The sequence below is a fragment of the Cervus canadensis genome, chromosome 2, assembly GCF_019320065.1.
Source record: "Cervus canadensis isolate Bull #8, Minnesota chromosome 2, ASM1932006v1, whole genome shotgun sequence".
Classification (NCBI taxonomy): Eukaryota; Metazoa; Chordata; class Mammalia; order Artiodactyla; family Cervidae; genus Cervus; species Cervus canadensis.
This window is the reverse complement of record NC_057387.1, coordinates 111567105-111579764: the sequence shown is the minus strand read 5'-3', so window position 1 is coordinate 111579764 and position 12660 is coordinate 111567105. Positions and strand designations below refer to the sequence as shown.

The 12660-nt window shown below is 52.4% G+C and overlaps 1 protein-coding gene across 50 annotated transcripts in view; it reads right to left on the bottom strand.

Moving 5' to 3' along the window:
* LRRFIP1 (LRR binding FLII interacting protein 1) overlaps positions 1–12660 on the bottom strand; it is a 160538-nt gene that overhangs the window by 70668 nt on the left and 77210 nt on the right. For all 50 annotated transcript variants that reach the window (XM_043462130.1, XM_043462132.1, XM_043462108.1 and 47 more), the window contains exon 2: positions 1505–1591. In XM_043462130.1, coding sequence (XP_043318065.1) covers positions 1505–1591 — 87 coding nt within the window. The remainder of the gene's footprint in view (positions 1–1504; positions 1592–12660) is intronic.

Below are 12660 nucleotides of genomic sequence, written 5' to 3'. Positions count from 1 at the left end.
GGAGGGGCTGCAGGTGACCCAGTCTTAGGCAGTTTCAGCTAAAGTGCAGAGTTCAAATAACTAACTTGAGAATTCGGGAGGCTCTATTTCCAAATTTAAAATGGTAAATGTGATTCTAGGTGGGAGAGGCACTGAGAAAACATTAAACCCAAGCTTCTCTGAGTAAATTTTTAAAAAAGCCCCCCAAATTAAAATACTAAATTAATTTCTAGAGGCAAAGTATCATAAAAGCTAGAACTTACTTACAGTCGCATTTGTATTTCCAGCAAGGAGGGAGGACATGGTGATCTACGTTCAAATATTTGTTTAGTCTTTGTTTGCATGTAAACGCAGGACAAGTTATGCCCAAGAAAGGTGGCTGCTGCCCTACTGTGAGGTCACTTCCCAACACCCCTGCTGGCCTGGGGGGTGACCTTTCTCTCAGGGACATCACGCCTTCCTTGATGGCTTTCAGCTTTCCACCACTGGGACCCAGGTTTGACTCTCCTAACTAACCCCCGGGGCTGGAGTTTCTAGGAGCCTCCAACCCGTTCTCAGCCACTTGGAAGAGGTTTCCTCCTCAAGTTCAGACCTGGCCACGCCCCTCCCCTGAGTTCACACGGAAGGGGCTGAAGAGTGAGCGACTCACCCCCACGGGGAATGTGACCTTGGGAGCCTGGCAGAAACTGTGGTTTCACAAGAAGCTGGAAGTGCAGGGTTTTATCTGAAGCCTGACGAGTTTTAAAACACTGGTTCAACTTAGAAAATTTGGCTATGTGAACCAGAGACCAGACTCTGTATGAAAATCAGCCGTGAGAAGGCATCTGGCCCCCTCTCCAACACAAAGTTCAAATCTTCCCAACAGAGAGAGCCCTCCGGGGGCCCTGGCGTGGCTGCTCCCCAGACCCCCAGAGGCCAAGGCCCACAGGAGACAGTGGAGCCCTTGGAGAGGGACTCCTTCACCCACCGCGCGAGCCTCAAGGTCAGGGGAAAGCCCACCCCTCAAACTGGGAATGAGCGAGTCCCCATGCCGCCCACGTGGCTTCTGGCTCTGGCTCAAGGTGGTTAAAGAGAGGCAAACAGCATTAATGGGTGTGTAAACACAATGCTATCCACTTCCCAGAAGGGCCATTTATCCCCCTGGCTTTTTCATCCGGTGTTTATTCTATTCACTGTATACTTAACGGGGCTTCAGGTCTCATGAAACCTATTACAGAGTGTAAAAACCACAAGGGAAGTATGTTTAAACGGGACTGTTGGGATAGCCTCAAAAAATAATAATCCGTTCTTTCACGTTTTAATTCAGAGGATGGGAACTGTGGCTCCACAGTTGGAAGCAGCATCTCTTGGCTCCTTTCGGCCGGGAGGCTGGTCTGGGGCGATCCACACGGGCAAGTGCACTGTGCGGATCCGACAGGTCGAGTGTCCAGGATGCCGTGCCTGGCCTGACCCTAACCAGAGTCACAGGAGGGATAGGTGCCTGGAAGGGACCCTCCTGGGGGCCTGCCGGGCAGCCCGGCCTTACCTCCTTCTGCTGCCGCTCTAGCTCCTTCATCCTGATCTCTCGGGCCTCCGCGCGAGCTGCGCGCTTCGCCGCCAACCTGGCCTCCGCCTGCAACAGACCCGGAGATTGTGTTAGGACATGGACCAGTGGCTCCTTTCCAGGCTATGGTCAACCATGATGCTCTGGTTTGGAGGTTACCAAACACATAGTAACACAGACTCGTACGTGTTAGAAAGGGCCCAGGAATCACAGTATTTTGAGCAGTCAGGATTGCTCCCTCTGCTAAAGGCCAAGTGGGCTTCACGCGGGCTCATCACAGCAGGCTTATTGCGGTGGTCACGTTACCACACCCAGTTAACAAGCAAGAGACCCAGGGCACAAAGAGATCAACGCACCCAAGGTCACACAGCCCATTAAGTGGAAGGACTGGGCGGTCTGCATTCCTCTGGAGGGACGACAGATTAATGCAGGAACAGAAGCATCAGAGCTGGACAAGACCCCGGGGTCACTGGTTCAAGCGCTCCCTTCACAGAGCAGGGAGCAGATATCTGGAGAGGCTGCCAGACCCATCCAAGGTCACGGCGCCAGGACTCTGCCCCGGTTTCCCAGAACTCCAGTCCGGTCACCCCTCACTGTTCCCTGCTGCCCCCAGGCTCAGTACCCCCAGGCTCAGCACCGGAGCCTGGGCAAGCCTCACCTTCTCTCAAAGCATCTCAGGCCAGAGCTGAGTGGTTCCAGCTGTTTAGAAAGGTTACAATAAAACAAAACGCACCTCCATTTAACTACTTGTCAACTTGCAGCTGATTTGCCGTATTCTATTTAAAAGCTTTCCAAAATGCTTGACCAAGACTAACCAGTGCCGTGGGACCTGGCACTTGAACCCCGTTTCCTGTTCTACAAATCTTGAGCTTATTCATTGCTGCAGGTGATAAAACCCGCCCAGTGAGCGAAATGGTGCAAAGGTGCCAGGATCCAGGTTTCCTGCTGTTAAAACAAATCCATTTTCCTTTCCACTTAAATTTTTATGGGAATTCACTTGTAATGCTTCCAACAGTTCTGACCCAGCTTTCACTGCTCCTTAGCTCATCCTAAAATGAGGCCACTGAGACGGCCGGCATGCTTCTGGTGTGGTCACTGCGGCTGGCTAGCTGTGAGGTGGCCTGAGTCCTATTGTCCAATTTCTCCCTGAGGGCGGGGCACCCTGCACCCCAGGCTCCCATCAGGATGGTGGGTCCTGACGTCAAGGACGCCCCTCACTTCCGCCCTGTAATTATACTGCATGTGTGTGTGTGTTAGGCGCTCAGTCATGTCCGACTCTCTGCGACCCCATGGACTGCAGCCCACCAGGCTCCTCTGTCCATGAGATTCTCCAGGCAAGAATACTAGAGTGGACTGCCATTTCCTTCTCCACATTATATTGCATAGCACTACAAATTCATCTTCTTTCTAAATTCTAATCTAAGTTGAAAACTGACTTTAGTTGCCCTGCCACAGATTGGCTGGCTAATGTCTACAAGGAATTTATTCTATAACCTGCTTTGTTCATGTGGTTTCTTGATCAACCAACCCAAGCCTGAGTCCTTCAAATCAATGGTGTCAAAAATAACAGCTGCATCAGAACTTTGATACCTCATTGCCATTTTCAGTTTTCTAAACCATGTTACACTGCATGATGAGACAACTGGAGGGCCGGGGTGTCCTGCGGTGGGGGGAAGGATGCGGGAGAGGTCCAACAGACTGACACCTGGCCACACAGAGTCCGAACACCCCACGGACGCGCCAGCAAGAGATCTGCACCCACGCTGAGTGCAGCGGCCTCCGCAGCCCTGCCTGGGGAGCCGTGGGCTCCAGATCTGTTGGCTCAAGATCTACGCCAGTGGAGAACCAGGCAGTCAGAGCCCATCAGCTTGGGAGGAGGGCGGTTGGGAAAAGAGAAGGGAGGGCAAGGAGGAAGAGAAGGGGGATGAGGAGTGAGGATGTAAGAAAGAGGCCAGGGGCTGGAGAAGGACGGGCTGCCGGCGGGGGGCAGCGAGAGAGGTGAGTGGCGGGCAGGACCCCAGGTGGTCCCCAAGATGCCCGTCACTGGTGTACACGCTCCACACACTTCTCACCCCCGAGTGTAGGCAGAGCGCGTCTGACGGGTGTCACTCTGGGACTGGGTTCCATCACACTGCAGAGACAAATGCCCTGGTGAGCAAGGTCCCCTCATCTGCTGACTTGAGTTCTGGGTGGGCCTGACCTCACCAGGGGAGGCCTGGAAAAGTGGGTCTAGAGGTCAGTCTCCTGCCCGTGAGGGGCCACGCGGCAAGGAGTGTGGGGGCCTCTGAGAGCTGAGAGCAGCCCCAGCGGACGGAAACACTGCACCCCGGTACCAGACCAGCAGGACGAGAATACCACCAACGCCCATGGGAGCTGGGGCTCAGGACCCTGCGCTCCAGAAAGGACACAGATCGGCCATCACCCTGACTGCAGCCTGTTTGAGACCCCAAGCAGAGGACCCGGGAGGCTGCAGCCAGACTCCTGACCCTCGGGATCTGTGAGCTGATAACCATGTGCTGTTCCAGGCTGCCATGTCTGTGGGCATTTGTTACGCAGCAGCGGAGAACTGACCCGAGGGGGTGAGGCCTGGATGACTGCCTGCTCACACAGCATGGGAGCCTCTGTGATCCGAGGGAGCCGAGCTTGGTCACCCACCTCCTCCCCAGCCTGTCTGTCCTGCCCCGCTCGGGACAGAAGCAATTGATCCTCAAAGGGACCTGTCTGAGCAGGTAGCTCCTGCCTCCTGGGGTGACCTCCCCACCAGACTGGCAGGTCTCCCAAATCAAGGCCCATCATCAGACCCCAGGTACTCTGGTGGGTCACCCTTCCCCCAGGAAAGGGCCCGCCCCCTCTCTGGTCCTTACTTCCATCCAGCCTGTCTGTCCCGTCCATGATCTGAGGGACCTGGGCCTGTGTTGCTAAAGGGACCACGTGGATGAACCAAGTCCCAGGACAAACTCTCCACGAGGACACGAGCTAGTCAACCTTGCAGACAGATCAACACGGCCACGCTTCACCTTAGATCAGAAGGCGGGAAGGAGGGAGAGGGTTCAGCACAGTTTCAAACGCTTGCGGTTACCACCGTACGAAGTCCCTTCATCTCATGGATTCTGACATGACTCATGTGGAGAACAGGCTCTCATGGCACAGGAAGTGGTAACAACCATGCCTGCCTTTCGGACTCTGGCTAGAAGCTGACGGATACACAAGCCAACGTTTCAAGTGGCGCAGAACCTACGCACAGCCAACTTCACCAGCACAAAACTAGTACCAGCAGAACAACCCGAACACAGCCCGAGTTGCCTGAAAGAAAACCACACAGATCCCTGATAACCCAGTGCATCCTAAAACACTGATGTTGCCAAGAACACAAAACAGACAGAGCATCCCAAACACCCACCATTCAGGACAGCAGCAGAGGAAATCCTCGCTAAGATCAAGTTGTCCAGTGGACCAAAAAGTACCAACTAGCGATGGTCCACCCTGGTGACCTGCAGGCATGAGGTCACTCACCCAGCGTTTCCAGGGGGGCCCAGCCCTGCCCTCTAGTTGGCAACCATCGGGTAGCAGTTCCAGGGGTCGGTGTGCCCCCAGCCAGAGCCTCCACGGTGCAGGACAAATCCACTGCAGACTGACACTTTGTAAAATATTAGTTCACACACCTGGGGTCCCAGCCACCGCGGGCTGTTCAAGTTTCCTAATGCACTTTTACTTTCTGCCCCGCGCCTGTAGGGGACTGACTGCAGGATGGTCGCCACCACCAGCCCAGGCCACACAGCACTGCTGAGCCAGCCAGGGGAGGGCTTTCACAGTGCAGGCTGGGGGCCGTCTCAGGGGTGGACACAAAGCAATCGGGGGGCTGTGGACAAGTGACGAGCGCTACAGTGCGTGAGAAAAAAAACGTGCTGGGCTGCTCTGGAGGAGAACACAACCCACCCGGGGATCAGCAGCCCTGAGCCCAGCCTGGGGAGCAAAGAGGAGAAAGCTGGGGCGCGGGGGCGGGTGGCGAGGCGCCAGGATGGGGCCGGCGGAGGGGGGCTCCCCAGGGATCGGGCGTCCCCCGCAGCTGCAGCCCTGATGTCTGGAACCTTATCTCCAGGAAGGAATGCAGAAGCACTGACAGGTTTGAAGGAGGAGGAACACAGTGGGGTCCGACTTCTGCTTTAGAAACAGCGCTCTGGACGAGGGTGGGGAGCAGGGGTGGGGGGGGTGGTGGGAGGAGGGGCTTGAGACCCTGGAGGCGAGGAGGGGACGCTTCCGGTCAGGGAGCCTGCGAGCATGAGCCACGTGCCAAGGATGACGCTGAGCAGAGAGGGGAGAGGATTCCGGAAGGAGGTCAGGAGCCTGAGGCCCCAAGGAGGCCCCGGGAACCAGAGAGCTGGGGACGAGAGCCCAGACCCCAGACCCACGCAGCACGCCCACCCAAACTCACACGGTCTGCGGATGCCCCTGGCCTTGAAGACGGCTTATTTCTCCACCTTGACCCCCTGCCCACCCAGCTCCCAACCTCACAGGAGATGATGACCAAGGCCGAAGGGGAAGGATGGAGAGGGGCTGACAGACCCACGGAATTCAGAGTACAGGCTACGACCTTCGCAGGGCTCTGGAACAAAGCACTCGTACACACCGCGATGATGCAAATGGACAGCAACGAGGACCCACTGTGCCTGCCGTACAAGGAGCGCTGCTCAGTCATGAGGCAGCCTGGATGGGAGGGGAGTTTGGGGGGGGATGGATACGTGTACACGCGTGGCTGCGTCCCTGGGCTATCCCCCTGGGACTATCACAACACTGTTCATCAGCTATGTGAAGTGAAGTCGCTCAGTCGTGTCCAACTCTTTGAGACCCCATGGACCGTAGCCTACCAGGCTCCTCCATCCACGGGATTTTCCAGGCAAGAGTTACCGGCATGGGTTGCCGTTTCCTTCTCCAGGGGATCTTCCTGACTCAGGGATCGAACGCAGGTCTCCCACATTTCGGGCAAACGCTTTACCGTCTGAGCCACTAGGGAAGCCATCGGCTATATTCCAATACAAAATAAAAATTTAAACACACATAGAAAAGCAATCAAACAAAAACCCTAAAAAACGAGTCTGCACAGGCTTCCTCTCCCACCACCGTCCCGGCTGTCAGTGGTCGTCCTTTCGTTCCCACTGGAGGTTAAAGTCTCCCACTGGTCACTGCGCCCCAGGCCTGCTGGCTGTGATCCCGGGGCACACGCAGGGCTGCGGTGCCCCCCGCCCCCACCCAGAGTTTGGCCATCGGGCCCCACCAGTCCTGCGGCTTGTCCCTCAGTCCACTGGCCCTGGAAGGGGCTCCGGACCCCAGACCCTCCTTCTTTGACCAAGAGCATCTCTGTCCAGGTACATTCAGGGCCTCAGGCAGGCTGACAGCTGCGGGGGCTGGTGGTGGGATGGAGGGTAGGGTCTCGCTCCCCAGCAGCAGCAGGGGCGGCCCCCCACCCCCTGGGGCTTGTTAAAGATGCAGAATGCCCAGCCCCACCCAAGACAGCTGAGTCAGAGCCTCGGGCGTGGCCGTCTGGGCTGCAACATGCCCCGGGGGTGCTGGCTGCTCCTCCAGGGTGATGACCTCTGCTTTCTGTTATGCCATCTCTGCTTGGGTATGTTTGACGTTTTTCATAACAAAGAGCAAACATTTTTGAAGGAAGGAAGGAAAGGGTGGGGGAAGGGAGCAGAGGCTGAGAGGGAGAGAGGGAAGGAAGGAAGGAAGGAAGTGAAGGAGCCTTGAAACCAAAACCAAGCTCCCTGCAGCGAGAAGGCTGCCTTGGTTCTGCCACTAAACACCCCCGCAGTGTTGCCCCCCACCCCCGACCTGGGCCCCCCTCCCTGTCCCGCTGCGCCTCCAGGACCAGGGAGGAGGGGAAGGAGGAGCTGACCCAGCCAGGCTTCCTCTGATGAGATCCAGGCTCCCTGGCTTTCTCAGGACAGTCCAGGGCTGGTGGGGAACGAGAGCCAGAGGCCCAGCCCCTCCCAGGAGACACGGCTCCCCCATTCCCGGGTCCCACCTGACCTGGAACCCCACAAACGGAGCCTTACGGATGCTGGGCTTTAAAGCAAGCCAGCCTTTGACAATGGAGATGGTTGGGAAGAGAAAGTTTCTTTTATCACCCAAGTGGCCTTATAATAATCCTCAAAAGCTGAACCCCTGATTCCAAAGTTCCATTTGCAACATTTTATTTTATTGGAGACAAACAAGATAACACTCTGCCACTGAGGCAACCAGTATGGTCTGAGAGATGCTAAAAACACACAAAGCGGCACAAGTCTTGAGTTCGGGGGGACTTCTGAACAAAGGGTTAATTAAAAACAGCCGGGCCCACCCAGCCAGAGTCTGGGATGCCAGCCCTACAGTGCCACCCACGGTCCGGAATGGAGGCACGGAGACCTCCGACCAGCCGCCCCGGCCACAAGGGCACATGGGCTGGCTGGAGAGACAGACAGCCAAAGTGTTGCTGATGAGGACAGAGTAAAGGGACAAAGCAGGTGATTAAACCGTTAATTTCACTAAGGGACTGTAAGCAGAAAAACTATGGGAGACCCTTGTAAGTTAATGATAACTCAGGAAGGCAGGTTTGCTTAACCACAAAACCAAGAAGGCTTGCTTAGCAACAAAATCACACAGCAGAAGCCTGAGACATGTGCCCAAACAATAAAACAATGGTGGCAGGAGACCCACATCCTGCCCGGTGAGCTCAGTAAGCTGATGATCCCTAGGATATGCTCAGGCTTCACAGGTGGTAAAGAGCACGCCTGCCAATGCAGGAGATGTAAGAGATGTGGGTTCAACCCCTGGGTCGGGAAGATCCCCTGGAGAAGGGACAGGCTACCCACTCCAGTATTCTTGGGCTTCCCCGGTGGCTCAGATGGTAAAGAATCCGCCTGCAAGGCGGGAGACCTGGTTTTGATCCCTGGTTGGGAAGATTCCCCTGAAGGAGGGCATGGCAACCCACTCCAGTATTTTTGCCTGGAGAATCCCATGGACTGAGGAGCCTGGAGGGCTACAGTCCATAGGGTCCCACAGTCAGACACGACTGAAGTGACTTAGCATATAGGCACGCAGGACATGCTCTCTGCACACATAAAAAAACAATAATTTGTGAACCTAGTTTGACCATGTAGGGACAAGAAAACTCTGCTGCTCAACCTGGAGGAGGAGCTGATGAGGCATGACATCCACTCAAAAAAGACAAAGATGGTCTCCCTCTTCCCAGTTTTCATTTGATTATAAAACTGTAGCCCAGTCGATTTTCATTAAGTTGTGCGGTATGGCCTTGCCTGCCCACTTCTAAGCCTCACAAGCATCCTATTCTAATAAATCATTTCTTTTTTCTTTAATTGAAGGTTAATAACTTTACAGTATTGCATTGGTTTCTACCAAATAATAATTCATTTCTTATCTATAACTTTTTCTCTCACTGAATTCTTTCTGCACTGAAACAGAAAGGGCTACAGTACCCGAGCTCTTCGGAGCCCCTGAAATGACACCCAGTGGTTTCAATGCTTCTCTGTCTCGAGGGAGGCGCAGACCCAGATCGGGCTGGAGACAGGCTGGCGGGCTATGTGAAGATGTCACCAGCAAAAGCAGGAGTTACATTGGTGATGGGTCTCTGTGCCAAAGGCGCGATGGGCTCTGGTTCTAGATTGGACCACAGAGCAGAAGTGGGTTCTACCAGGATGAGACATAGAAGTCAGTGATCAACAGTCAGATGTACCCCTCTTCTATCAGGGACCCCGACAGGCCTCCTGCTTGGAGCACCAGGAATCCCAGCTGCAATCAAAGTGCTCCAGGGACATCAGCTGCTCCTCTCTTCAGGGAGCTCAGGGACAGCCCAGCCCGGCCCGGGGACTGAGCAGAACTAAAGCAGAAGTGATTCACCAGGGCAGGAGGAGAGAGCCCTGGGCGAGGTGTGCCCTGCCCTCGTAGCCCGCCCCGGCACAGCTTCCTTCCTCCCCGCCCTCCAGTCTGCGGTGGGGGTTTCGTAAGCAGGAAGGGGAGACCCTGCTCGAGGGTGGAGCGACCACACACCACCCCAGTACCCTGCACCCGAATTCCACGGGCGTCTGGGGGGCTCTAAGAGCTCTAATACTCTTTGTAGCCTTTTGTGGCTCCTACCAATTTAACCTTCAAAAACCAGAAGTGTGATAAATGCTGGTGGAACCCAAGTCCTGCCTGCTTGGAGAGGACAGAGGTGTTGGAGGCAGACTCAATAGTTTTCGGAAAAGCCTCACAAGAAGTCTAGAGTCCTGATTCTGCACACTTTCTTCTGAGCTCCAAAGCTTTGTTGGGATTCAAGCAAAGTGTGGAATTCTATATCCCCACATCCCTTATCCCATATCACAGAAAAGCTCTTCCTCTGTTCTTAGACTCTCCTGGGGCTCCAGAATTCTACATGGAAAGGGGCAGGGATTTATGAGCTGTAACTCTGGGGTGACTCTTGGGAAATGAGCTTGGCGGCTTTGGTCATCTCCTCCCCCTCCGCGGAGAAGCCCGGGGGCCTGGAAAGGGGTGCCGCTGCTGGAAGCAGCTCCTACCCCGCCCCGCAGAGCCCAGGAGACTTACTGCTCCGGGCTGATGTGCGGATCAGTGACCCCAAAGCTCTATGATGGGAGAGTTTTCCTCCAGCCATGGGACATGTTACCACTGTATTTATCACCTCTTGGGAAAAGTTAAAGGACTAAAGTGCACGCACGTCAATGTAAGAGGGATACCAAGCGGTTGAAGCCTGAAGCGGGACAAAGAACCGGTTTTGTTTAGGAACAAGCAGGGGCCCTCTCTCCATCTACGTGAGAAAGGAATGGAGCTCCTGTCTGGCAGGTTCTCAGACTCACGGGAGCACACACAGGGCCCCGGGCTGAAGGGACTTACAACGCTGAGCTCTGCAGAACCACCGTGAGGCTCTGACACAGAAGCCCTTCCCTGACTTGCCTTTAAAAAAAAAATCCTTTTTTTTCTCGAAGTAGAATTGATTTACAGTGTTGTGTTAGTTTCCGGGGTACAGCGAAGTGATTCAGCTGTTTTTCATACTTTATGCTATTATATTAATAGGTTACTACAAGATATTGAATACAATTCCCTGTGCGGTACAGTATAGCCTTGTCGTGTGTCTGTCTTATATACAGTACTTTGGATCTGTTAATCCCCGACTCCTAATCTGCCCTGCCTCCCTGCCTTTCCCTCTTGGTAACCAGAAGTTTGTCTTGAGGTCTGAGAGTCTGTTTCTGTTTTGTGTACAAATTCTCTTGTATTTTTTTAGATTCCACACATAAGTGGATATGTCTAGGAGTGGGATTGCTGGATCACATGGTAACTCTATTTTTAGTTTTTAAAGGCACCTCCACATTGCTTTCCATAGTGGCTGCACCAATTTACATTCCTACCCACAGTGTAGGAGGGTTTCCTTTTCTTCACACCCTATTCAGCATTTATTATTTGCAGACTTTTTAATGATGGCCATTCTGACCGGCAGGAGGTGATACCCCACTGGGCTTTTAATTTGCATTTCTCTAATAATTAGTCATGTTGAGCATCTTTCCATCTGCCTGTTGCCATCTGTATGTCTCCTTTGGAGAACGTCTATTTAAGTCTTCTGCCTATGTTTTGATTGGGTTGTTTGTTTTATTGAGATTGAGCTGTACGTAGGAATGGTTTGTACATTTTGGATATTAACTATTTGTTGGTCATACCCTTTGCAAATATTTTCTTCCAGTCTTTTCGTTTATGGTTTTGTTTGCTATAGAAAAGTTTTTGAATTTAATTAGGTCCCATTTTATTTTTGCTTTTATTTCTTTTGCTTTGGGAGACTGAGCTAAGAAAATATAGCTATAATTTATGTCAGAGAATGTTTTGCCTATGTCCTCTTCTAGGAGTTTTATGGTGTCATGTCTTATATTTAGGTCTTTAAACTATTTTGAGTTTATTTTTTATATGGTGTGAGGGAGTGTTCTAGTTTCATTGATTTACATGCAGCTGTCCAGTATTCACAACACCACTTGTTGAAGAGACTGTTTTGCCATTTTCCATTCTCGCCTCCTTTGCTGAAGTTTGACCATAGGTATGTGGATTTATTTCTGGGCTCTCTGTTCTGTTGATCTATGTTGTTGTTCAGTTGCTAAGACATGCCCGACTCCGTGCAACTCCATGGACTACAGCACCCCAGGCTTCCCTGTCTTCACTGTCTCCCAGAGCCTGCTCAAACTCATGTCCATCGAGTCGGTGATGCTATCTAACCATCTCATCTTCTGCTGCCCCTTCTCCTTTTGCTTTCAATCTTTCCCAGCATCAGGGTCTTTTCCAGTGGGTCAGCTCTTCGCATCAAGTGGCCGAAGTATTGGAGCTTCAGCTTCAGCACCAGTCCTTCCAATGAATATTCAGGACTGATCTCCTTTAGGATGGACTGCATTGATCTCCTTCCAGTCCAAGGGACTCTCAAGAGTCTTCTCCAACACCACAATGGGAAAGCATCAATTTTTCGGCACTCAGCCTTCTTTATGGTCCAACTCTCACATCCGTACACGACTACTGGAAAAACCATAGCTTTGACCATATGGGCCTTTGTCGGCAAGAGCATGGGATATCTTTCCATTTCTTTGAATTATCTTCAATTTCCTTCAGTTCAGTTCAGTCAGTTCAGCTGCTCAGCTGTGTCTTGACACTTTGTGACCCCATGGATTTCCTCAATTTCCTTAATCAACACTTAATAATTTTCAGCATACAGCTCTTTTACCACCATGGTTAAGTTTAGTCCTACGTTTTTTGGGCTTTTTTTTTTTTTAATGTGATTTTAAACAGGATTTTTTTTAAACGTTATTTTCCTGATATTTTCTTATTAAAGAAATGCAACAGGTTCAGGTTTCTAAATATTAATCTTGTATCCTGCTATCTTGCTGAATTCATTTATTAGCTCTAATAGATTTTATGTGGAGACTTCAGGGCTCTCTATATGGGGTATCATCCTATGTACAGATAGTAGCAGTTTTTCCTCTTCTCTTCCAGTTTAGATACCTTGTATTTCTTATTTACCTATTTTTATTCTGGCTGTGCTGGGTCTTCACTGGGGCCTGTGTATTCTTTGTTGCTTTCTAGTTTTGGCGCACAGGCTCCAGAGTGCACCTGCTCTC